Genomic DNA, 25094 nt, shown 5'->3' with positions numbered 1-25094 from the left:
TCATCCGCAGAGGACAGAGCAATACTAAGTTTTTACATTCTCTCAATCCTTGTCGTAGTTTCTCTTTATCTTTCATTATCTTGAACTCTGTCATTTCAGGTCTGGAAATTGGTCTGATATTTAGCACTGGTAAAGAGTAGCTGGCATCCCTTAGAGGACAAATAACAACACTCCACCAGCGCTGACTGCTGCGTGCCACAAGATTCTCAGTGGATCTTTAAGCAGGAAGCAGGCATGCAAGTAATACGCCTTTGAATTGAAGAGACACTCATACAGATATAAGAGAACATTTCTGCAAATCTCCATAAAGAGAGGAAGCACATGTCTGAAGTACAGTCGTAGTAGCCATGATTCTGATCAATATCATCAATAGCTACTGCTGCCGTGCAGAATTTGATCCAGGAGTCTCGTGCTAATGTTCACACCTGTGTCAGACACAATGTAATCTCTTCTTTTTGAATCAATGACACTTTTTATGGCCTCATCGCTTTTCCAATGTAGATAGTAACACTCTTCTTGAATCACATCATCTGAAGCCCTCAGAAAAGCCTTGAATATGCTGACAACTGAGTTAACACTTGTACAAACTTGATGAAGGCCATTTTTCTCGGCAGTCTCAGGATGTACATTGTAGGGTACATCTGTGCCTCTACAGTGTTCATAACCTCTAGCTTTTCTTTTGACAAAGTCAAAAATTTCTTTGGGATGTTAATGATTTAAATTTCTAGATTTGCCTGGAGTGAAAGGGAAATGTCTCTGTATGATTTTGTTGACATATTTAGGATGAAATGATTTTCTGCCCCCCTCCCCTTTCTTGCGTAAAGCAATATCTCTGTTTCTGGGGACACATTACAATAATGCATTAAGAAATCACATTAATAATGCACATATTTTGTCACATATTTATAACTATCCCCCAGACATCAACATGTCACAGTTGTTGTTAGATCCCCTTTGGTTTCAATTAAAATCTCGCTGAGGCAATAAAAATAGCCAATTAAATTGGAGCAGGCTCTTCAGAGGTACAATTGGTCTGATTAGATTAACCTTGAACATCAATTAGGGTTAAAAATAAGCTTAAATGTATTTTAATAACTGCCCACCATATTTGATGCTGAACTTACTACACTTGTATCACTCGTTTCCCCTGTATGGATTCCGTAAGTGTCATTATTTTCACTTGATTAGCCCGCATTATTATTTATTTCCTCTCGTGCTTATTTGTAGCTTAATTATTTAGACCAGAGTATTTTTTTTTTATTGCGCTCTCGTTGTCAAACATTGAGACTTGATTATCTAATTACAGGAGTGTGTTTCCAAGTTGCAATAGACAATAGTGATGTAATGATGTATGACAGGCATCGTTCTACATATTAATCAACACAAGTCTCAAAAGCAGACTCGCAGCCCAGCTTTAACAGCTGTAACTTCTGCAACTTCTCTCTCTGTCAATTACTTTCTTATCTCTCACTCTGTGTCACACACATGCATAAAAATACACACTCGCGTCTCTTCGATAGCTGCAGAGTGTCAGGCCTTTCTCACCACCACTACTGCCTGGCTCCCTTCAGTGATTCAATCCCACCTGGTAACTAAGAGCTGAGCATCCAGACGCTAAAAATATGCCTGACGCTAATGTCACACCCCCCTGCCATTTCCAGCACCCGGTTCCCAAAGCCCAGACTGGTGTGAAGGGAGGGAGCCCGAGCAGACATCTTTGTAATTCTTTTAATAACATGTGTAAATGGGCAAGGGGCCTATCGGTCTTTATCAGGCCTGGCGAGCGGAGCAGAGCAGCTGATACCACCTAGGGGCTGGGAAATGCCTGATTCATCTAACAGCCCGTGAAGCTGATTAATTTCACTCTTCATTAAGAATGTGTTGTGGCCTCTTCTCTGGACTTAAGCATATCTCTCTACCACCACACAGTCTTCTTTTGGTCATCTCTTTTGCTTCTTCTCCGGCCTTTTCTCTCACTTCTTTCCTGGGCAGCGTTCGCAGCAGCGGCCACCCTCCTCCTCCTCTCTTTGCGCCCTTGGCAAATGAAAGGTCAGAGACGCTGCAGTGATTAATGAGCAGTAGACTCTGGGATCTCTCTGTCAAACCCCACGCCAGCCCCCAACATCTCAACCCCACACCAGTCCCCCTCCTCTCCATCCCTCCCTGCTCCTTGCATTATTTCATCTGCTAATGTCACACAACGCTACTTAGTTAGTATGTCGCGGAGAAAACAGTGTTGTGTGTGTGTGTCTCTGCCAAGCTGTATAGACACCAACTCTGATGAACTTTTCTGTGAGCCATAAAGGGAGGGAGGAGAGCATTATCAAGGAAGGGGAAGCGGGGGCAGCGCTCACAGAATGTTTTTGGGCCAAAGAAAAGGTGCTGTAGTGTAAATGGTGGGCTCTCCACTCAGCCTTTCATTTCAAGATGTTGCTACCAAGTCTAATGATTTAAGTAGTGTGCTCTCAGCACAAAAAAACTCCACTTCAGAAGCTTGGCGTTTTTATGGTGTAATTGAATGTGAACGTCACCGCTCCTTTCACAGGATAGATGACACTTCATGGGCTCAGACCAACTGTTTATTTGAAAAAGTAATGAAATATTTACTCTCCATTGCAGAACAGATTAGCAGCCATAATTGACTGCGACAGAGGTCTATGCACAAGTATGTGTGCGTTTTATAGCGCGCGTGAGAGAGAGAGAGAGAGGCAGAGGGAGAGAAAGAGTTAGAGGGCCCCTCATGTTTGAATGCAGATCTTCAGCACACAATAGGCCCGTTAGTGAGGCTGAGTTTCTGCCTGTCACTTTCTCTCCACATGTTGCTTTTTCTTTCAGAGATAAGTGGGCCTAATGCTGAACAAATAGTGGAAATCAGAAGCCACTGAGAATCATTTGCCTCTCCTTTTCCCATGGCTCCCAAATAGACACCCAGACTCAGAGACGGAGGGAGTGACGATGAGAGAGGGAGAGCGAGACGGGAAAGGGGGGGAGAGAACAGAAGAAGAAGAAAAAAAAAAAACTCAATGAGCAAAACAATTTTGTCACCACAAGCAGATCCAATTGAAAAGTCTCCTGGATGGGGAAGAGCTGGAGTTGTCAGATCAGGCCATGGCAATGAATAGATCCAAGCAGGCTAAATTGGCATCAGGTGTGGGCTTCCCCTGGCCGGTGATAGGCTCCCACATTGTGCTGGCTAGACATTTGGCCATTTTCAAATATAATGGGAGAAATGAATGCAAATGAGTGAGTGGACTGAAATGTATTTAAATGCAGATTGAATGGGGGGCTCTGCGTAGCGCCTGATAACAAGTTGCTTTAGGAGAAGGGCCACATTGTGTTGGATCATCCCTCCAGCCCCCACCGCTCCGATCCCCACACCAGCCGTCCTGTTCTCTCTCTCTCTGTTGCACTTGTGTCTCATAAGGGGCCATTGTTCACTGGGTAAACTCTCTCAAAACTATTTACATTACTCATTTATTTGAATTTCAAATATTTTGGGTTCTTTCTTTCTCCCATATATAGCTGACACACATGCAGCCTGCCGCCTCGGGCTAGCCAGTAAAATAGTAATTGCAAAAGGACAGGGGGCTGTGGCAGAAAAAGAAAAAAAAAGCCGGAAAAAGGAGGGGTTCAATCATTAATGATAATGTTGCTTATGTCCATAGCCTCATTAGAGGCAGTATAGCAGCTAGTAGCATGTGTTTCACAAACAAGTTCCCCCTGCCCACTGCCGGTCGACCGCTAGCCCACGGCGATCCATCTTCTCAAACGTCTCCTTCCCATATTTAAGGAGCTCTCGTTACAGCCTTTCCCAGACCTGTGAATTTATGGTGCACTCCAAGCGGTTAGCATAATCGCCGGGAATGCAGTCATTTCAGCGGGAATGTGGGAATTAGAGCAGGAGGGAAAAGGAAAGCTGTTGGTCTGTTAATTGAATTCCATAAGAATCCTTTGCAGTAGCTATGCCTTGTGGACAGGGCAGTGTGGACACATAGGGCTGTGAATCAAATTCTCTCTCAATGTTTCCTTGTTTTTCAAAGACCTAATAGAACAAAAATAAAGAAACCTTGATATTAGACAGCAATTAGAGACTTACTTTTAGAAACTGTTAAATTTCCACTCTCTGATCTCAGCAAATAGAACAAGCGGGGAGTAAGAAGAGGGTGCGTTCGCCTCCTTAAAAAAAAATCTGCATTTAAAATACAATTTACATGCAATTAAATTTGATTAATTAGAGACACTAACCTCTGCCCGTCCTGTGTGCAAATAATGTATCATGCATTTCAGTGTCAACCAACTGGATGTTTACTTCAACTTTGTGTTTATCAAGAGCCATCATTACAGTATGTTTAGTTTCCACAAAAGCATAATACTAAAATAAAGGCATTAAAAACCCTTCAACACAGTCTTGGCTTTAGGGAGGTTATTTAGATAAACAAGTTGTACAGGATGTTGTGTTCACAGTGGACTCTGACTGTGTTAGTAACTTTAAAATGAGACAAGATAATGTTCCAAATGCCAGTTATTTAAAGTTGGCCCTGTTAGCATAGGGGGTGGGGGCAGCTGGGGCAACGGCTGCAGAGATGTTTCAGTGTCCAGAAGTTTCCATGCGGTGATTAATAGGAGGGGTAATGTAGTGGGGAAATGAGTAAACACTCCCTTGCTCCTGGCTTTGTGCTTCAACGGCTTGATGACAAGGGCAGAGCAAGGTGAGAATTAAACAGACCCGCAGAAGAAGAGAAAAAGAAGGGGAAAAAAAGCAGGCTGGAGGGAGGAGTGAAGCATGACAGACCTGGGCAGTGAGTGGGAGTGGGGAAAGGGCGACTGGGAAGTAAAAAAAGGCCGCCCTGACAAAAGTGGAAGTGGAAGTTTCTCCTGAAGAAGAATAATTAAAAGCGCTCAAGGGAGGGCAGTTTTAATTTCACATGTAAGGGGCTAAAGATTTCATTTAAAGGCGCGGCGAGCGGAGAGGAGGTTAATAAGATGAACAAAGCAGGGAATGTGAGAACATACAGTGTGAGGAAGCGCGTTGGACTTTCACCTGACACGTTTTTAATTATTGAACCTCTGATATTTCTCTGTTGAAGAGAAGGGGTAAAAAGAGAAGATTAACTGATTAATGGTCATGGTAACCAATTACTCACTCATGGGGAAATAGATGTAACTTCACCACAGTAACACTTCTCTTCAGCACTAAATGAGTGTAGCATCGATTCCAACACCAAGGCTAAAAGCATACTCTTGGTTGTGCTGGCGGTCTTAGCAGCTGCCTACTGGGAACACCACCAGAGCATTGCATAATAACGCCTTCTAAAAAAGTGAACTTGCTTCTACAGTCGAATATGTGCTCTTGATCACTGAAATCTCACTCCATTAGTGCTATCTGAAGCTGATGCATCCCAATTATCATAATAAGATCAGCTTGGTCCCATACTCCATGGGACTCCAAACTCTCTTACTGCCACAAAATGATCAAAAGGACTTTGTGAACTAGACCCAGAGTCCCAGCTGTGGGCTGATTTGTTCAGTAGTGGTGAAAAAAGAACTTTAATTGAATATGATGTATTTCTTTTACTTGTACTTGTGGGCCCAGCCTGCTAAAAGAGAACAACAGAGATATGCCAGCTTGTTTTATCTTGGCTAGATATCGACCCTAGAATACTTTTCTTTACTTAGATCACCGTTCAAGGATATAATACAATTCAGTGTTTGCCAAGCTGTACCCCAGTGATAGACTCTCTCTCTGGGATGCCAGCAGCATGCTCCACATATCTTGATATGTCCCCCAAACTCCTCCCTCTTTGTGAAATCATTAACATTGTCATTGTATGCATGGGAATGACTGTTGTACTGCAATCCCAAAATCCTGTTCCGCCGCTGCGTCGCACTGCACACACACTGTTTGACACTTATGTATTTTATGTTTATCAGTCTCTAATGAAACACTGACAAGTTCCATGCACAAGGGACACTGTGTTCCATTAATTGCCCTTAAGGAACCTTGGGCACTCACAAAAAGGCTGGTCCTATTGCAGCTGACAGCAGAGGGGCCCTCAGCCCCGGCCCCCTGGAGAGGGAAGATATTAAGCGTTAGCAACGTATACACTCGCTCCTTCAGTCTCTCTGTCATTCCTTTTCTCTCTCTCTCTCTCTCTCTCTCTCTCTCTCTCTCTCTCTCTCTCTCTCTCTCTCTCTTTTCTCTCTATGCATCTGTCTCCCTTGGATGTAAAAGGTGTCTCATTCTATTTCTTCAGCCACACGTTACTTGACCACGGTGTTTAGCACGGAGCTTGACAAAGAGAGCTGTGCCAGTTAATTTGTCAGAGAGTGTTTGTGATTGATTTATTCATCTAGGGCTCAACAAATGTTTGCACTGTGATGAATCCCCTGAACCATAATTTACTTCAAATTAAATCCAGGCCTCTAATGACACACAGATATGTATTTAGCAATTGATTAATAAACACAGTTTATTTGGATTTATTTGAACATTTCCAAGACTTATTAAAGTGCCCATATTATGAAAAAATCACTTTTTCTGGGATTTGGGGTGTTATTTTGTGTCTCTGGTGCGTCCACACACATACAAACTTAGAAAAAAAAGCCTTCAGTCTCCGGGTGAGCTGTTCAAAATCAGGCACTTATGGGCACTTTAAGCACAAAAGTTGTAATCACACCCAAAACTGTATGTGAGATATATATGCTATGAGACAATGAGGGAATCAATTATACATTTTTTTAACCCCAACCTTTTCTTTGTTCTGGATGGCTTTAATAATTATGGACCTAATTAGTCTTAATGTTTTTGTCCAACAAAATTGTAAAGGACTGAGGGGAAATGCCTGTATGACATTTTTCATTTACATTGATATTGAACCCGATGGGAAAAGGCCACTGGTGTCACTGTGTTATTGACATTTGCTGCAAATATTCTGTATTTTCACTGTTATTTCAGCTTTTTACTCAAATGCATTTTTTTTGTTTTTGGCCTTACTATGTGCTCATATTGTTTTTTCAAATGTGAAAAACCCTTCTCGCCTCAGCTGTCTTTTCAAAATCTGCATCTCCCTCGTGAGACCTGCGATCTCTCTATTAGAATGTGACAAAACATTTGTTCTCACTAGAAATTATGGTCTGTAACATCCTCTAATGTGATTCACAGTTTATTTGCAAGTCCATCGCCGCGTTGAACAAGGGGTTATGGGCGCCTCACACATATGGATAATTTTAAGCAGATGCATCTGGCGTGGCTACCATGCTATGATTAGTTTTCAGAGCATTTGTGAGTGTGTAAACCATTGCTGACATGGATGAAATATAGCCTAGGTTCACTGGGAGTGCAGAGAGAAGAAATGTACCCCATCTGTAATACACTGTGTAGACTAATATCAGCTCCTTTTCTCTGATATTGCAGTGAGATATCGATCTGGTAAAATTGTCCCATATTGGAGCTGTCTGTTGTGATATTCATCATGCTGTCACCTCTCCCCAACACCTACGCGTTATTAGAAACCCGGGTTTGAAGAGGTTGAAGGGTTTTAGTCTCCGAGATGTAGCGAACAATTCATCATAAGAGAGAGACGGAGAGAGGGAGAGAGAGAGAGAGAGAGAGAGAGAGAGAAAAGAATTCAGGTGAGGTGATGCTTGGGTAAGATTTATGTCTAGTCAGGCTGTACATTAAGAATTATATCATCAAGCAAGAGGACACCAGCAGCTTCACTGCTATCTGCTGAGCAGGCCTATTTGCTCTCCTGCCAGGCTTAAATGGAGTTTTTTTTCTATCTCTTATGAAGCTTTTAAGAGAAATCTGAAGTCTCAGGGAGCGTAGTATCTCAACCCAAACAGAGTTATTTGTGAAATGCACGGCAGCTTGTCAAAGGCAATTGTTATGTATGTGGGGATTTCAGTGAGCCTGACATCATATTTTGCGTTCAATGCCAGTCGCTCATCAGGAATAAAGCCTGTAACTGCTACGTGCCACTTTCAATTCGGCCCACTTCAGGGTGGGACTCTAGTTTGAGTTCCTGTTATTTCTTCTCTTTGCTTGCAGTCAGAAATTCTTCCGGGAAGATCACAGAGATGTACACAGACGGAATCCAATTCTTCCGTGTCTTGCAGAGGAGTCAGACTTTGATTCGTCTTTAACTCAGTACAAATGCTCGTCTGGGAATGTGCAAGCTGGGGGCTGCCTCTGAAGTTCTCTCTCTCTCTCTCTCTCTCTCTCTCCCTCTCTCTCTCTCTCTCTCTCTCTCTCTGGGAAGTGTGTGTGCTTGCACGCTAGGCTCTGCTCTGTTAGCCTCGATGTTATTGGTGTAAACAGCATTTAAAGCACAGCTGGCCAAATTGATCAGGGCTTGCGTTGGAGTGAACTTGAGCAGCAGAGAGTGGGGCTGCATAAACAGGGCTGCTTGTATCTAAATATGCAAACACTCTCACAGCAGCCCGCACTCAGGGGAACAGACACTGTTACTTCGGATGGGGAAACAGTGAGAAACAGGCTCGAGCCATAACCTTTCCGTGTATACAGAGAAAGAGAGAGAAGACAGGAACATTTTTCCTGATTATGTAAACATTTCTTTCCCTCCCAAAATCATTTTTGGACTCCTCCAAGTATTTACTTTTCATTAATTATTGAAAAAAAGAAAATCAGGAAAGAAATGAATAAACAGTAGATAATTTTTGTTTAATGTTTCACACAGGATCCCAGTCCTCGGTGCAATTAATGCTAATCACCATGGTCTTCCTGTTTAGCTTGAACTTGGAGTGTGTTTGTGAGTCGTTGCTGTCTCTCTGTCCACATATTTTCCTCTGTCTCTCTTGCCTTAACTCTCTCTCTCTCTCGCTCTTTCTCTCTCTCTCTCTCTCTCTCTGCGTTTCCTTGCTCCATGTCTGCTGTTAGTCACCGTGTCTCCTCGTGTTATGATTACATCACCCTTTCTGTCTGTTGTGTCCATTTAGACCTGAAATTAATCACATCCGACAATCTGGTGGTGCTATTCCCAAAGTTCAAAAGCTTTAGTGGTGAGAGGGTGATATACAGAGAGAGGTGGAGGGAGAGACAGAGCAAGATGGAGCACATCAAGCATGTTGGAGGTACTTACCATTTGTAGAGTACAGTATATTAATTGCTTATCGGTTTTTGATTTCAGAGTCATTTAGAGTCAATCGAACGCATCATTTTCACAGCTATTGTTCTTTGGGGTTTGTTAATTGTCACCCTACTGGCAGAATTAAAAGCAAATTAAAAGCCTTAACTATTGACTCTATCTGAAGTCACTCTCCACAACAATTTCACAAAACAATGGGGAGGATTAATGAAAATACAGCTTGATTTCTGTTCTCCAAAGCTTTTTGCTATGGGGAACCAATTAACTACCCTTCAGGATGACTTTCACTTCTAACTGCCGGTCTGTTCCACTGCCAGAAACTGGGATTAATTCTCAATTAATCCCTCCACCAGAACAACTCTGCCTTTGTCTGCTGGGGAGGACATGAGCATACAACACCGAGGTTACCCCAAGCCTGTTTGGTGGAGGAACTCCACCCCTCCTAAGATTGATACACCCTGTAGACTAGCTCTTCTCAAGCTGAAAATAAGAGCCATTAAAAGGGAATGGTTGACAATGATTTTTGTTTTAGGATTTTGAGCTTTATTAGCCATGCATATTAATGAGTCAATTAATTCCATTCGTCCTCGCGAGTGGTCTGTTTGTTTTTGCCTGACCTTTTATCTTAGATGCGTTCACGCTCGGCTTGGTTTAAGCACTTACTCCATACTGTGTTTCCCATAGCCTCACGTCCAAAAAGGGAGTTTTTATGTGTTTAGCACTAAGATTCTCCCCCCCTCTCTTTTGTTTTCTCTCTGCAACTCTCTCGTTCTCATCCGTCCACCCTCCCCCTCTATCTTTCTCTCGCTCTCTCTTTCTCCCTCTGTCAGAATGCCTGCTGGATGTATTCCTCTCTAAATGTGACAGGAAATATGCTATTATAGCATGCAGAATATTTGCCTGATGGGATTTGCAGTAAAATTACTACATTTCCTTTCCATTAGGATCTCTAAAACCCCTCTCTCTAATTTATGATTAGCCTGGCAAAAAGACATGTTATATACATAAAGACTAAAGTAGCCCCCAGTCCACATTTAGCCCGTCCTGCTTTCAAAGTTAGTTGAGAGGACAGGAGAAATAATTGAAAAGTGCAGCTGGACTGTGTACAATCTTGTAAGGGATGCCTAGAAAATGAGATTAATCAGTGCACAGACATTGTGGGGAAAAGTTTGCAGTGAATGCCTGACAGTCGTGCTCTTTCTCTCATTTCAAATGTTGGCAGGCTAGCAGGCAGCTCCAAGGGAAATGCGCTCCTTTCATACTTGAGTAATTGATGAATTGTATGCAATATGCAAATGAGAATCCATAAATCTTATGAATGACAGCTTAATTTATGTGAGCCTTAATGAATGCAGGATTAGATTTTAATTAAATATCCTCAAAGGCACCCTGACTGGGTAAGTTTTTAAAGCCTTGTTTTGAAGACTTGTTTCATATGCATCGCAGTTCATGAAAACGAGAGATCAGTGAGAGTGGTTAGATGAAATTTCCTCGCAGTTTGAAGATAAGACCTGTTCTGTTTTGCTAACCAAAGGCACTTGCAATTAATAAATATTGGAGCAAAATCATATCTACCAATCTCATTTAGGCTTTCCTGGAACTGCTCATTCTCATACATTTGATTAACTGCATTTACTTTAAACGCTATCTGATTTCTAGCATTTGGTACAGTATCTTTTTAATTAAGAGAATCATCCATTAGGCATGGAAAAGTCAACCAATTAGGCTTTCCTCATCAGTTCCCGTGATGTAGGAAGTCTGCTTACTCATTATCAGAGTCTGTTGATGTGTTACTGAACAATCTTGGACTCTGTAGTTATGGGACATACAATTATGAAATCAGCTTCTAACATTAATGATGCATGGGAATAATCAGCAATTTATCGCATTTCAGATCTTTTTTTAGATTGTATTTCACAGCTGAGAGGCTTCAAACAGCTCTAATAGAATGTGATTACAAGAGTAAGCTCTTTGGAGCTACTGTACCAGTGATTTTCTCCTGAAGCCTGGCTGTGGTTTCATGACACAGGCATGAGGAAGGAGCGCGACTGACTCCCAAGTTCCTCCGTACCGTCAGGCTCTGTGATGGTCACAGCCAGCGTGGTTCTAATCAGGCCTGAGCCTAGACAAAGGCACCAGGAAGGCATCCACTCTCCTAACTACTACTGATCTCAACCCCGCACATTAGTCCACACAGGGATCAGAGCACAGACAGCACTTTAAAAGGGGTTTTAGCGGGATTGATGCTAACTCTCTCTCGCCTTTGATTTCACACCATTTGATCTGTGATATATTGTTCCGTAACAAAAGGTTCACAGTTTGCAGGCGGATGCAGCTGTTTCTACCCCTAACAAATAAAAGTGTGTGTTTTTTTTTCCTTCTCTCCCCTCGCACTCACAGACTCGCTGTAATCCAGCTATCTAGATCAGATAAGCGCGATGTGGCTACCTGTGCGAGGCGGTGTTTGACAGGTGCAAGGGGAAGCTGATTGAGATAATCCAAGAATAGGCTCAATGCAAATACAGATACAAGATGTGGATGAGGATAGATGGATGCATGAAAAAGACGGATGAGTGAATGCATTCCCATGTATCACACTGTGACTCTGAGATTATGATCATCACAACCAATAGACTGCCAAGGTCAGCAGGAAGTATAAATCATCTTTTTTCTTCTTCTTTTTGTTGAAGGAAACATATATTCCTGTCATTTTCAGTGGGTTTGTTCTGTCAGATTATTAGGATTGTTATTTTTATATTGGTATTATCAAGGGCAGCGGCTAGCAATTGTTCTCTATCAATTAATCTGACAATTAAGTTTTTAATAATTTAATGAATTGGTGAATAAAATGTGAAAAATGCCTTTTTAAAAAAAACATTCCTAAGGCTCAAGGTGAATGCCTCAAATTGCTTGTTTTGTCCGTCCAGACTAAAGCCCAAAGCTTTTCAATTTACATTCATAAAACAAAAAAAGCAGAAAACATTTAAGAAGCTAAAACCAGAGAAAGCTTGACAGTTTTGCTTGAAAAATGACTAAAATGATTCATCAGTCATGAAATAGTTGTTGATTATTAGACATTGAATAATGTCTAATATTGTAAGGAGTCTAAAAAACAGAAATACTCTTCAAAAGGAAACGTACTAATGAAATACTTCTCGGTTCCTCATCTGTTAGTTTGCATGGGCGGAGATGTTATCGCTGCTTCTGTGTTTGCCCACACTATTGTGTTCTCCATAGCGGAGCTGAAGGCAGTTCATCAAGGTGGGTTACATTCAAATAAGCCGATAACTAATTAGACATATACAGTATGTTATCGCCACAAATCCACAGTGGGAAATCAGAATGTGTTCATTTTGACTACACTGCAGCTTAAATGTCCATCTTCCTTTTTTTTTCTTCCTTTTTTTTGCCATCAGGCAGCTTTTTCTTTAAAGCGGAGAAAACAAACAGTAGACCTTGTTTCCAAAATAACACATTTCTAGAATTAAAGTTAAAACATTTCATCCTTTTGCCTTAACCAACCCTGTTATCTTATCTGTGGAGATTTTAAATTAGTGGGAATACACCACAGCCATGTTATCCCGGTCTTTCAACAAACATGACCTCTTAGGGGAGTTGTGCGCATAATGTTTAACTGTCTGATTGACCCACATAAATAAAAAATAAAAACTCTAAACTCAGCATATTCTGGCCCCTGCTGGTCTGAGGCATCTGCATTTCTGCCTGACCTGGCACTTAAAAGCTAAGGTGCTGCTTTGTTTTATCAATAAGACCTTGTTTTCATGGCTGGTCACCACCCCAGCCAACCAATCAATGGGGCATGCTCTGCTATCGCTGTGAGAGAAATGAAAAATAAACCCCAGATAATCCTTCAGTTAAAAGGTTACTCAGGGCGATAAAAGCTATTTTGTTAATTTATTTACTCTCTGCACTGGAGAGATAAAGAAAAGGAACAATTAGGGAATTCTAGGTGAGAGATTTTAAAAGGGCACTGACATTGGGTTAATATTTTATAAGGCCTGATTGGCAGAGACCTGGAGAGGCCTTTTGTTTACACAAGCCCCAGACGGAATGATTCACTCGCTTGTTTTGGCCGACTGGGCGGAAATGGAATAAATATCTTCATCCTTACCTTTTAGAAACGTCAAACAAAAGACCGAGATAAAAGGTTAATGGCTCAATCAGAACCACCAGGAAATAATATTATGCTCTTTCTCTGCAAACTGGAGTCACTATTGACATAATCAGGTTGAATTCCTAAAGATATCCGAAGATGGGAGGAGCAGATGATTTTTGCGTGTAACTAAATCCACTGAGAGAGTGTGCTCACTTGGGCTAAACATTACTTTTGTGGTTTCAATTGATTTATAACAGATCATAATCACTGCATTAACGGCGTTCTGGGTAATAAGATCTCAGTCACCGCTTCCGTCGACAGAACAGAGTCTGATAGTGAGATGTCAGAATTTTGCCATGAGATCAAAAACCGTCCTGATATCTCACGTGATATTATACTTCCTATTATACCTATCACCTCATGTTGGCTTCCTGTAAACGGGGTGAGAACGTGAATTTAATTATTGTGCTTTTATTGCATTGTAGCGCTGAAATTGGACTCGTGTGGAGTGTATTGTTGGGCCCCGTGTAATCTGATTGCCTGCGCAGCGTAGTGTGTTGGATAGTATCAGGTTCCAGCCGACTCTGCTGGGTCAACACACGGCCGGGCCATTAAAGGAAGTCTGGTTCAGGGAAAGTTCACCACTATTTTCTTTTCACCATGGTAGCGAAACAAAAAAGAGAGAATAGATGTGTAACATATTTGTGGCCCCAGCCCAAAGCTGGTGAGGTCTATTTTGTTTCCTTAATTAAGGCCAAAGATACGAGGGCTCTGGATATGTTTAGTATAAATATAAATAAAGCAGGGAATAAAATTCTTTCATGATTGACCTCCAATACAGAAATAATATTATCCAAATGAATCCATTCGAAACATTTTAAAGTAGAGAAGAGAAAATGAAAAGAAGGCAAGAAAGATTAGAAAAGACAGCGGATAAGGCATGAGAAGAACCAAAATTCCAATCATAAATCCAGTTGTGCTTTCTTTTCTTTTTTTGTTGCAATAATGGCCTAGTTTGGAGCAGTTTCTGTGCCAGGCTATTTAGGGAATCAGCATCTGCTGCTTGATAAATAGCTTGGCTCTTTTGTTTCAGGCCAGGTTGAGTTCCTCTCTGGACCCAGCTTATTAGCCTGGATGGCTCTGACCATTGCAGATCTGCAGTGATGTTAGCATGCATGCCTCAGCTATGGCGTTTCCAGGAACTAAATTACATATTTTAATGAGTATTACGCTAAACTACATCAAACACAAGTCTGTGATAACATTAAATAAAAGAGGAAAATAGTCACAGCACACCCACTTATATAAAGTGTATGCCTTTTCTGTAAATTTAGAAACCCACTCAGTCATAAGATGAGAAGATAATTTTGGAGAGGCTTTCCTGTTGCTTGGGGGCTCCTCAGTCCAAAACTCCTTTTCGGTTGGTGTATTACTTTCATGGCTAGCCAGTGTTTGTGTGTATTTGTGTGCAGAGAGTAGCTGAAATGCTATCCTTTTAAACGCAGACACATTCTCTTGCAGCCTATCTAAACATTTCCTTTACTTAACTGGGTCTTTGTACTTGGGTTCACATCCTTTGACATGATCTAAGGCTGATGTGACATTTTTTTGTCCATTTGATGGCCTTTTTGCTTTTAGTATTGTTGGTAAAAAGCCTTTTACCCATCACATACCCTCTATTGAGGTCTTTCATAAATAATTCAGCCAGAGTACAAGTGAAAGTGATGACAGCAAAACTGTGTGCGATCTCTCCCTCTCATAAGATCAAAGAGCGGCTTCTATAGAAATAGGAATTACATTTCCAGACCTTCCTAGGGTGAGCGGGTGCTCATTTCTCTTTCTCCTTCTCTTTCTCACTGCCCTTCTCTCACTTTCTGTCATTCGCTCTCCCGCTCGCTACTTCTTTCTATCACTTTTGTGTTTTCCCTCCAAAGGGACACAGTTGGGTGAAGGTCTGCTTTTAGTCCTAAAACCTCCAGAGCCGGTATATGAGAGAGTCAGCACATTCAGACAGATAGAGCGAGTGCACTCTATTAGCAGGACTGAGGTAAATAAACCTCACAAGACACGGCTGAATACATTCAACTACTAAGGCTGTGTGGTATCTGAACTAAAACACTGCATCACTCGGCAGATACTGCCTTTGGGAAATGTAGTGAAATGTACTGTAACACAAACAGCCTCATATACTGTACTGGCTGATAAAGTCCAGAATGGGCCATCATTGTTAAAACAATCAGAACAACTCTTCAGTTAGTTGCATTGGTTAATTCAATTTGAAATGAATTTAATTAGAAATTAACCCCACAAGTCATTTATCATCTGAAAGTCATTTGACAAACAGAACATGTTCACCTACAAAAATACAGTAACAAATAATGTAATAAAATAGTTTTATAAGTCTAGTGAACAGTGGTGTATCATGCCACCAAAATACTTAGTACCTAGTATTGACATATATTTGTGGAGAGATTTTCCTCGAGATTAAACTAAAGAAATTACACATTACAACAAACTTGAATGATTATTTACAATAATAATGCAGTCTTCTAAAGGGCTTTAATAGGACGGAAGCTCAGCCAACAGGTCCTGGGTTTGATTTCCAGCCCTGTTCTTTCTCTGTAAAATTTATCCTGTTTATCCATGTTTCCTCCCATAGTTACAGCACGTTACGGAAGCCCTTTGGTGTTTTAAAGATGGATTGAACTCAGTTCATATTAGAGAGAACTTAGTATCCCGGTAAAGCTTGAAAATGGACTATTGTATGTGAAATAATGTATGAAGCCAATATGTCACCTGTGTCAAGTCACCATAATTCATCTTTAGCTGTGACATCCAGCTCCTTGTTCATAAAGAATATACCTCTATAGGATCTTGGCCTCCTCATTATATGCTCATTGCATTTTGTTTTACCCTGTAGCCTTTTCTTTGTAACTATAAGCCAGCAAAGTAGGTATTGATTGCAACTCAAAGCTGTATTAATAAGTGAATGAGTAAGATGTGTGGAAAGTCAGGGGTGTATCTGCTTTGAAGGCCTTTTCTCCTGCACAGTAAGGTGGCATAGTCATTTATCACGGCTGGATCTGTGCCCCTCGTTTGGTGTAATAAAACTCCCCCATCAGAACCGTCCAACAGGTCTGAATCACTCTGTCACACCACCTTCCAGCTAAGGCACGCATTAAATCAAGCAAGCAGAACATTTCCTAAGGCAGCCATTGCCTTTTAATTTCCTGAAGAACCTTAAAATATCATTCATTACCAGAACTACACATATTTGGTTTTTAAAAGTCTCATAAATCAATAGTGGCCTGACTGCAATAATTATAACAAGTTAACATGTAATTTCCAGGCCGAGGGCCGCACACTGGATTTTAGCATATGCAAACGAGGCAATTCAAATAGTGTGGGGATATTAATACGGAGGAACAGGTAACGAGGTACGGGTTATGAATTATGCATCAAAAAGTGGTTGATCTTCAATAAAGGAAATGAATTCACCGTGTAATCTAATTAGTTATGGAAGTCTATTATGTTGAGCTGCAGAAAGCAACTGTCCTTGAAAAGAAATTTATTTACAGTACATGTTAGCTCTTTGGAATGGAATTTCATTCTGGAGTGCTCCAAATGTTAACACCCCCCCGCCGCCTGCGCCACCACCCACACAACCCCTCCTTCCCCTGCCAGTCTCCTCCTTGTCTCTCACCCCCCGTTCTCCTCCTTCTTTGCCCGGTGTTTTAGCTCCAGACCCGGCCGACCTCCGAAGAGGACCCAGAGTGTGACATCGCCGGAGAACCCCCACATCATGCCCCACTCGGTCCCTGGCCTCATGTCCCCTGGCATGATCCCACCCACAGGTATGGTTTGTTCTTAGTCTGTAGCGCTCTGTCACTGTTGCTAAGGCTCTAATTCACTCTGTCTGGGTCTTTCCTATCTCTCTTTTCCTTTCTGTCACACATATACGCACACACACACACACACACACACACACACACACACACAACCTCCCCACCAGTGGCCTCCCCGCAGCTTGTCCTCGAAATGGCAACCAGTCCAAAGTGACACATGCACCCAACCACCAGACACCAGCCGCTCATTCGTTTACCAAAAACAGATCCTCTGCTCAACCCCCGGAAACCAAGCGGGGGAGAATAAATTGGAGCGGAGATCTTTTCTCTCAGATTATTCCAGTAGATGCTGCATTTTGCCTTGAGTGCATTCTAATTAGTGCGATTAAATCCACTCCACTGGTATATGTACATAGGCAGTGATGATGCTAAAGCAAGCTTATCGCCACAAGAATCAACAACAACCGTTTGTGCCCTAACTTACCCCTGGGCCGAGTCTTATTGCAACCAATGCTTTTGTTCTATTTGTGGCTGGCTTCATTGTGACTGCTTTGATGTTGGTGGCTGTAAGTGCTCTGATTTGCATATTTTGCTCTCCCTCTTGATATGTCGTTAATGATATTGTACTGTCGAACGGAGCTCTTTGAATGCTCATACAGTGTACAGTACACACTGTGTTTAACCAGCTATTTACTATAGTACTTTACAAAAAGATGAAACTCCATAGCTGGTTTTCCATGGTAATCTTCGGTGTACAACCATTTTGACAGACTTGTAATTATCCTAACCTTTTTTTTTCTTCCATCTCTGTAAAAACAGTCTGGAAGTGTTTTTTCTTCTTCTCTTTCACCAAGAGCTAGCGAAGCAGCGTCTGTGAAGGGTTTGAAACTCAATATTAAAGACAGATTGGGCCATCCTTGTGATTCAGTACAATGGAGGCTCACAGGCTACTGCTTTGAACTCTGGGAATAGGGTGAGGTCACTGGCTATCTACGGCGTAGTACAGAAGGCGAACTTAAAGGCCGAAGTGAACACAGAGAGGGACAATGATGAGAAAGACCCATGTTATTTAGTGGAACATAAAGCAACAGAAAAGCCTTTTGATATCATCCCCTTTAAGCCCAGAGGGACTCTATGATCTTGACATTTAGTCAGGGTATTCAGGGGGCAGAGATAAAATAATTGAGGTTTTTGGTCTTCTTATAGCTGCCTTGAGCTTCTCAGCTGTGGCGAGACAGAACTTTTCCATCAATTTATGTGTTAATTAAACCATTTATTGTTTTGCTTATAGTATTAAGCATCAAATGACAAGGAAGTTACAGATTTTGACAGATTCATAATTAAGTATAATTGACCACACATAAGTTAGCATCTAAGTAGGTGACTAATTGATCTCCCTGTCATGCCCAATGTACTGATTGATGATAAAAAAGAACGCATTGAGAAACTGTCTTAAATAGTTACACTATCATGTCATGTCATATTAGTTCATTTTTCAGATGAGTTAGTGCCTGGCCTGCACACACAGACAGAATGTGGGCCGACGGCTTTTCCTGAGGCTTCATCAGTATTCCAAAACTCCAGGAAAAAAGTCCACTGCACTGTTTAATTTGGGCTGCAGAGAAGGAGCGAAAACACTCCATGAAATGTTTAGCTCCCACAGTAGCTTTTCATTTCTCTCCTGGTGTTACATTTGCAAATGTACTAGGTTGGTGCTTCTTTCCCAGCTCCTTATCACTCAGGAGTGGCTGAGTGTTGCTCAAATTTAGCAAAAGGTCTCACCTCATGATAGATGCAATACGTTTTTCAAATATCTAATCTCATAGTCTCAAAAGGCAACATGCCATGACAGAACCAATGCAGCATTCTTCACACAATTTGCTCTGTTTTAGGAATTTTGATTGCTGTGATTTCTTCATGCAAACTGTAAACAGCCAGTGTTTTTTTTTTAACATAGAAATTAGACATAGACACAAATCATATTAGATTAAAATCAATAACCATATTCAACACAGTGGAAAGATGTCTTCTTCACACTCTAACAGGACCAGAGAGGCCTATGTGAAACACATTGTTAACATATGTATCTTTGCCCTTGACTCCAGTTCCATTTAGAAAAGGACATCTTAATATGCTTAGGTTTCCATTTAAGGAAATACCCTCATATATGTGTGTGAAAGCACATGTGTGTATGCGCGAGTGTCTGAATGCGTGTGTGCTTGCGTTCATGCCCGGGGGTGCGCTGGAGCCTTTCCAGTTGCTGATGCATTACAGGCAGATTGGCCCCCAAATCGGATTATTTGCTGTGGACTGACACCACACTGAGATGACATCTCCTTTAAAGTGGAGAGGGCCTCCACTCACACTCTGGCCACTACTTAAGCAGCAGCTTCAATATAATTCATTTATGTCCTGGATATGGCTTCAACCTTTTGAATAACGCAAGAGTACTGCATTTACCATTAGAGAAATGAATGTCACCTACGTCTAACCAGGGTGCATCCTGTACTTTACTGATAAAAACAATATCTTCTAATGCTGCCTGTCTCTGGCTTACTGTACACGTATGCATGTGCATTCCAGTGCCTCAGAGAGCTAGTTCTTCTTACAAGTAATGTAGGTGGAGACATATTGTAATATTTATGTTCTTTTGATGTACAATTAGCACGTCAGCTTCTAGAGTGGATCATCTAATCCGGTGCCACTTCAAGCTGCTTTAAAATAGATCCAGTGTGCACCAGGTAATTTAGTGTCAGTTCTTTGTGTCTCTACCCCTCCTCTTCCAGTCCGCTGCTTGTCATAAGGTTAGCACGCTGTGTAATTGATACTAAATTTGTCATGATGTGGATAGCACAGTTCAAGTGGTGCAGTGTACCTAAGAGTCGCGTTGTTCCCAACCCCAGTTTGTCATTGCTGTGCTGCCACCAGTCCATGCATAAAATTAGGCGGCCATGCTCATTGACATGGAGTGTCTCTTCCCTACTTATCCTGCTTGCCCGATAAATAAAGTGTGTTTTCATTGTTGCCCATGGTGCAGTACCTAACAGAGACAGAACAGAAACACACCAGATAAGCTCTGGTTATTTTCTTTTTCTTAATCACTGCTAGAGAAAGTCGTAAAAGTCAGTCTTTTGTGTACTGATGTGAAGTTAATCTGATTTTAATTTAATTATACGAGTTAGTTGCGGAGGGCACAGGCATTGGGGTGTTTGTTGTAAGAATGTTCTGACATTGGCGCAGGTATGGGGCAGCTAGCATGTTAATTAATGATGAAGATCCTGACAATATGCAGAGGCATGACAGCGTTAAGCCAGTCGGCTGCTGCTTCCTTTGCATATTAATAGATCCTTCATTATTATTTAATATGACAGCTGCTCCAAGGGCTACCATCAGACCTTGTCTCTGTTATTTGCTGTTTTGTGCTCCCCATGTGACAGTGCCATGCTATTCTCTATTTGTTGAAATGTTCCCTTTTCTCTTCTCTGACTGGTGTGGCTCTCTACATGCCGCCGTGATGCGCTGTTTGTTTTGTGCTCAGGAGGATTCTGACTTGCCCGTGCGTCTATATAAGAAAAGTGTCTGAATCTAAAGGTGACTTTGAAAGAATATATGAGGCAGGATTGTTTTGTTTGCATAGTAATGAATGCAGATTAGCACTGAGTGGGATTGGTCTTGTTGACGTTTAGACTTCTAGTGGCTTAATAGACTTGTTGCTGGGCGCCAACATCTCCCTGGCTTCCTTATTACATCCACAGTATTGAGGTGTTTCTTATCTGGATATGACAATTGATCTAGTGAAATGGAACAATTATCAGAACAAAGATTTCAATTTATGGAGTGTGTCACTTTGTCAAAGACAGGGTGGCGGTTGGAGCGGAATGATAAATGAAAAATGAAAAAGTGATCATTCCATCTTTTTCTCTATAGTACAAATCAATTTCTTAGCATTTATTTACTCAACAACACACATTTGATCAATACCTGCCACCTTCTTTTTGGATTCATTTCCATGTTTTTGTTGTTACAATTAGTTTGTTACAATATACAGTAGTTTAAGTAAAAAAGAAAAAAAGAAATGGTGAGGCCACACAGGCTGCAGTGCAATAAACCACTGCGTTCTCACAGCCAAAGTTAGAGAGCATCAGAAAGCACCACTGCGGCACTCCTTTGAGCAGCACCTGATTTGTGGGGGGAATTTATCACACAAACAGCCCAGAGGTGATTTCAATATTTACTCGGCAGTCTGTTCTGCATACGTCTCATTTGGAAAACAGTTGACTCTTGCCCATTATACACAAATGAAGGCTGACCTTCAGACTGGGCAGAGGCTACATTCATTATGTGGAGAAGTATCACCTTCTTATAAAGCAATGGCTTTTTTTCCCCCCTGCTCTGCCCATGCATATTGAACAGCAGCCAGGGCCCATTGCAAACGAGAGGGCCCTCGCTGACATGATGTATACTGTACGTCAATATGGTACTGATGTATTTTAAGATGCAAACAAGGCTTTAAATTATATGCACCTCCATGTCAGTGGCTCAGAGTGACTCTCGCCATCTGCCTATCAGCTGGGGATGAGAGGAGCGGGTGCCCGGGCCGGTATGTTATTGTGTGCGTGTTTGTCAGTGTGTGTTTATGTCTGTGTGTGCGCATGCTCTCATGTATCTATTAGAGCCACATGTTCGATTTCGAGCTCTCCTTGTACTTTACGTCCCCCCCTCCCCCAGATGCATGGCTAATAGCTGCTCTTGAGTCCCATCACGGAGACGTGACAGCTTAGCGATGATAAACGCAGACGTTGCCTTGTTCTGCGTCAAACGCAAGAAAAACCTGCATATCCAGTATAAGCAGCCCCTGTAAAAGGGCAGGTGATATACCGTATTGTGGATATGAGTGATTCCAGTAATAGCTACATATCTTTTTCTCACCATGCATCTTTGATTTTGTTGCTCGGGTTGGCAAGAGGAGTCGCGGGACTCTCGTGAGACACACCAGGCCTAGAGGAGCTTTAGCACTATCTGTCCCTGCTGTTTGAGACCAGCCTCATGAATAAAGATTTCAGTCACGTTCAATACACCAGAAGCCTGGAAATACCACAATGACAAACCAATGCTTTATGATCTCTGCAGTGTGCTCAGCATACGTATGTCTGTAATCTCAGACTTACTATATCAATCGCATCAAGTCTATTTTGATCGAGGTGGACGACCATGTCAAATATTGCTATTCCAGTGTATATTTAGAGATGGCAGTGTAAATGTGAATGGTAATTTAAAATGTGATGTCAAAAGTCATTTAGTCTGCTCATGAAAACAGCAGCCTCAGGCCTGAGGAGAATCCATGTAGCATTCTCAAAGATATTTGGCATGTTGTCAGAATCTTTCAAGTCATATGCATACTGAAGAATGTATTATAATTGCTGTATTGTAAGATTGAAGCAACCATAAAATCATTTGTGCAGCCTATATTACAGAGTGTAGTAGCAAGACTGTCTCGGTAGAAAAAAATACTTTTTATATTTCTATAGTTTTCTACCGTTTTTCAGGTTTTATGGGCACTTAAAAAAACACTAGTCTTTTATGTCTTAAGAACAAAACACCACATTATGTTCCGTACGTTATAATCCATCCTCCTTTTTTCATTGGATTTTGTGGTGCCCATATGCCCAATATGGGTCTTTTTGTCTTTTGCCTCATTAATTTGTATGTTTTTGAGAATGTAATAGAAATCATATTGAATTGCTACATTTCTCTGCTTTTTTATGGAGAATATTCTTTAATTAATTCCCACACATGGCCCTCCAAGTATTAAATGTACAAAGCCATTAACAAGTATTAAAATATAAAAAGACTTAAATCCTTGGCACATTGTTTATAGTTTAATACCAATGTTAGGCATTATTCAGGGCGATTAGATCACGTCAAGGACCCCTAAACTGACACAAATTAGACCACGGACCCCCATCTGATGGATTATTTGCTTTCAGATGTTTTATTACAGACCCATGACCAAAACATTGGTCATACATTCTGTCATTGTGTTACTTATGGATGGAATTATAGTGAAAATAAATGATTCCCCTTTGTGCTGGGGAACCCCGTCAAGGACCCTTTGGGTACCACTGCATTAGAAGGCATCATTAAAATACCCTCTATAAGATTTTAAGACACAGTTTTCTCTCTGTATTTGTTAACATATTGAACCCATCTCACTTTCTGTCTCATTTTTTCTCTCCCTGGACCCCCCTGTGTCACACTGTATCACTGTTCCTCTATTATATTGCATATATACACATACAAAGTGTATAATCAGTTGTACATACAAAATGCTTGCATCATGCACTATTATCTTGACTGCATCTGTTCCCATCAAGGTACAAATACATCAATATAGTGGCGAGGAATACCAGAGTCTGTGAAACATTCATAAAAATCATATGCTGTCACACACACACACACACACACACACACACACACACACACCCACACACACGCATCCATCCCGTCAGCATGATAACCTGCTGTGAAGATATCCCCTCTCACAAGATGAAAAACCAAGCTGTGATCACAAAGGCGCTTATTCCCCATAGTGCATAAAATTATTCATTGTTTTATTATTTCAAAAGTCCTTTTTCTTTGTTTTTTTTTTTGTTCACCAGGGCAGGTTTCTGAAAGGTTTTGCAGGTGCAGTGGCTCAGCCCCAGCAGACATGTAGCGGTCTGTAAGCGCTCTGTCTCTTCTGCCTCCTCTCTCCAGGCCTGACAGCAGCGGCGGCAGCAGCTGCCAACGCAGCCATCGCAGAGGCCATGAAGGTCAAGAAGATCAAGCTGGAGGCGATGAGCGGCTACCACGGCAACGCCAACCACCATGGGGCTGACGGAGAGAATGGAGACCTCAGCTCCAGCGTCGGTGAGGATGCCCTTCACATACACTGTCACAAACACATTCGCACCCATATAAACGGAAGACAAACGCTCGTTGCAAACTATTTCATGTGACACAAACGCACACATTAAGACTTATATACTTATCACCCTTTTCACATACACTCAGAGAATTCAATATGCTATTTCAATAATAGAGTGAACATGTTTAGACATTTAACATCTGCATCAAAATATAGTACATATGTTGATTTAAAGAAATGCAGAGTAAATGTTGGGCAGCAACGGTTTTTGAAGAAATCTTAAATCCTGTCTGAAAATTAAGGGTTTGGAAAAGAATGAATTTCAAGTGATTCAGACGCATGACTTCTGAGTTAAGACTAGGGCTGGGTATTGTTTAAAACATTAGGTACTAGTACCAATACCAGTACCCTTAAAGTGATATTGATACCAATACCAGTACTTCATTTGATACTTTTTTTTTCTACTTCATTCGTTACACGTCTCTACTCTGTCAAACACACAGCGCTTGACTTCACCACACCAAAGACTGAATGGGTTGTTGCTGCTATGATAGTGTGCCTTTCACACGTCAGATTAAATCGATGACTGCTAGCTTTGATTTGCTGCGAGCAAAACCATACAAATAGTTTTTTTTTTCTAGATCTGAGTACAAAAAGGATTGGATGTAGTTATCCTTTGGCTGGAGAGGTTTCGACACTACTTGGTACAGAGTTATTTTGGTTGATATCTTCAAGGTATTGAGTGTCGATACCCAGCCCTAGTTATGACCATTTAAATGAGTCAAGTTTAGTTATCACCACTAATGGGCAGAATACCATAACATTTTGCAGGATCGCTAGGGTGAAATGTGTGTGCCTGTCAACTACATTTGGTGTCAGTCCATGTGTTAAAGGGTTAAGGCTTAAAGTTTTTATTTATTAGGCCACTTGCAAGAAACTTGCAAACTTTTTTTTCATATCTCATGCAACTTTGGGGAGCGGTGGTGAAACATCTTCTTGGAGTATGGGGAAAGCTGCTCAATGAAATGGGGACAATATATTTAGGCTGAAGAAGGTGTGGCCTATACTGATAAATTTTTCTCAAGGATTCCTGTAAAAGAAATACATACGCTATTTTT

The 25094-nt window shown here is 41.3% G+C and overlaps 1 protein-coding gene across 8 annotated transcripts in view; it reads left to right on the top strand.

The window, feature by feature from the left end:
• Positions 1 to 25094, top strand: part of dachd (dachshund d) — a 123509-nt gene that overhangs the window by 60602 nt on the left and 37813 nt on the right. For all 8 annotated transcript variants that reach the window (XM_028590805.1, XM_028590802.1, XM_028590799.1 and 5 more), the window contains exons 4-5: positions 16963 to 17078; positions 23826 to 23978. In XM_028590805.1, coding sequence (XP_028446606.1) covers positions 16963 to 17078; positions 23826 to 23978 — 269 coding nt within the window. The remainder of the gene's footprint in view (positions 1 to 16962; positions 17079 to 23825; positions 23979 to 25094) is intronic.

This window comes from Perca flavescens, chromosome 11 (assembly GCF_004354835.1).
Source record: "Perca flavescens isolate YP-PL-M2 chromosome 11, PFLA_1.0, whole genome shotgun sequence".
NCBI lineage: Eukaryota > Metazoa > Chordata > Actinopteri > Perciformes > Percidae > Perca > Perca flavescens.
Note: the sequence above shows the minus strand (reverse complement) of the source record. Positions and strands in the feature narration are given on the sequence as shown.